The sequence below is a fragment of the Trichechus manatus genome, unplaced genomic scaffold (genome assembly GCF_000243295.1).
Source record: "Trichechus manatus latirostris isolate Lorelei unplaced genomic scaffold, TriManLat1.0 scaffold00258, whole genome shotgun sequence".
Lineage (NCBI taxonomy): Eukaryota > Metazoa > Chordata > Mammalia > Sirenia > Trichechidae > Trichechus > Trichechus manatus.
In genome coordinates this window covers 722,000-723,747 of record NW_004444194.1, presented here as the reverse complement: position 1 = coordinate 723,747, position 1,748 = coordinate 722,000, and the positions used below count along the sequence as shown (strand labels likewise).

General features: G+C 57.8%; 1 protein-coding gene across 1 annotated transcript; it reads right to left on the bottom strand.

Annotated features, from left to right (window-relative positions):
* Positions 1-249: 249 nt before the first annotated feature.
* SAMD1 (sterile alpha motif domain containing 1) lies at positions 250-1,674 on the bottom strand. Its single transcript, XM_023724760.1, has 4 exons — positions 1,054-1,674; positions 870-966; positions 655-766; positions 250-569 (listed from the first exon to the last, which is right to left on the bottom strand). Exons 1-4 carry the CDS (start codon positions 1,451-1,453, stop codon positions 411-413), a joined length of 768 nt encoding a protein of 255 aa, XP_023580528.1. The 5' UTR covers positions 1,454-1,674; the 3' UTR covers positions 250-410.
* Positions 1,675-1,748: the final 74 nt, after the last annotated feature.

The following is a 1,748-nucleotide window of genomic DNA, read 5'->3' as shown; positions in this document are numbered from 1 at the left end:
GGGAGGGGACATGGTTGGTGGGGAAGGGAGGAAAGGCTACCCACCCACCAAAATGAACAGGCAGAAGAAAACATTTATATAGGAAACATCTGGCTGAACTGAGTAGGATCTTGGAGAATCGGGAAGCCCCCTTTTTTTTCATAAATGTCCTGAGGTGTGGGGACTGGCCTCCTGAGATGAAATGGGCAGGCCCTGTCCCACCCCACACCCCAATATGGAGTCCAAGGTGTGCTGGAGGCAGATGTGAGGGCTGGGTGGGGGGTACACAGAGAGATGAGTAGGGAAGGTGCCCCCTCACTGGAATCTGTCATGAGGGCTGAGGGTGTCCCCATCCAGAAGCTCCTGGACTCTGGGGGGCTTGGGGTGAAATGGGGGCTGGAATGGGTAGGGGCAGGGGTGAGGCTGGGCACTCAGCCTAGAAAGCCATCGGGGTCGTCATCCTCAAAGTGGCCTTGCTGCAGCACCTTGATGTGGTGCTCATAGATTTTCAGGGCTGGGCCGAGACGAATGGACAGGCCGGTCAGCACATCTGTGCGCTGCATGAGCAGCAAAGACTTGCCGTCGATTTCCTGGGTGGAAAACAGACAGAACTAAGTCAGAGCCGGCGCCTGCTGAGGTCCTTGGGGAGTCTGGGCATCCAGGCCAGGAGCTCACTTGCTCTTGGAAAGCTGTGGCTTGCTCAGGGAAGCCAGCTTCGGTGAAATACTCCACCACATCCATCACAGTCCACTCCACGGGGTCTGCGGGTTTCTCCTTGCGCCCGGAACTGCATCGAAACAGAGAGAACCAGTAAGCAGCAATGCCCCCTCCGGTTCTGCTTCACACCCCTGAACAGCACCCCCATGTCTCAAATGCTCCCTCCAACTTACGGACAGCCAAAGGGGGTCCCATCAGCCCCAGGTAGGGCTGGTTTTCCTGGGGGCAAAGGCACGGGGGACGGGGAGTCTGGCCCAGTGGTAGCAGAGGCTGGGGAAGCAAAAGCACCATCTGTAGCTTTGTTCTGGGGCTATATTTTTCTCACCTGGCACTACCCCCACCCAAAGGCATTCTTACCTGATCCCCCTTCCTTATTCATGGCTGCCATGGAGAAGGCCTGGCGGGTGCTGCTCCCCAGCGTTGGCCCCCGCCCTTCATCTTGGCCCTGGTGGGGTCCACAGGGTGTCCACTCCTTGACCCTCTCCTTGACACTCTGAGGGCCCCGTTCGCCATTAAGCTGGTGGTGCTGGGCACCTGCAGGACGGTCACCCTCGGGCACCTCGGAACCTTCTGACACATCATCCTCATCCTCATCCTCATCATCTTCATCATCTTCCTCCTCTTCTTTCTCAAGCACTCGCTCTTCTCCACCTCTCTGGGGCCAGGCACACAAGGTTAATAGCTGTTCTAATGCTGCGCCCAGACCCTGGGCCCCAGGACCAAGTCGAGCGCTCAACGCTACCTTTGATAACAACATGGACTAACTTTTATGCATTCACTTCGTGCCAAGCCCTGTGTTAATAAAGCCCTCAGTAGCCAAATTTCACCAAACTCGCTCAACAGTCGCTACTGTTACTAAGCCACGTTTACATCGCAGTAAACTGAGGCTCGAGAACATAAAGTCACTTGCCAAGGTCACCACGCACCGAGCCCACAGGGAAGGAACACGAAGCCCTAGCCACCTCATCCCTCCCGGGACTCGCGCCCCCGCCACCAACTTCGCCCGCACCTGCCCACCGCGTCGCGCGGCGCCCCCCCTCCCCGGCGCGCTC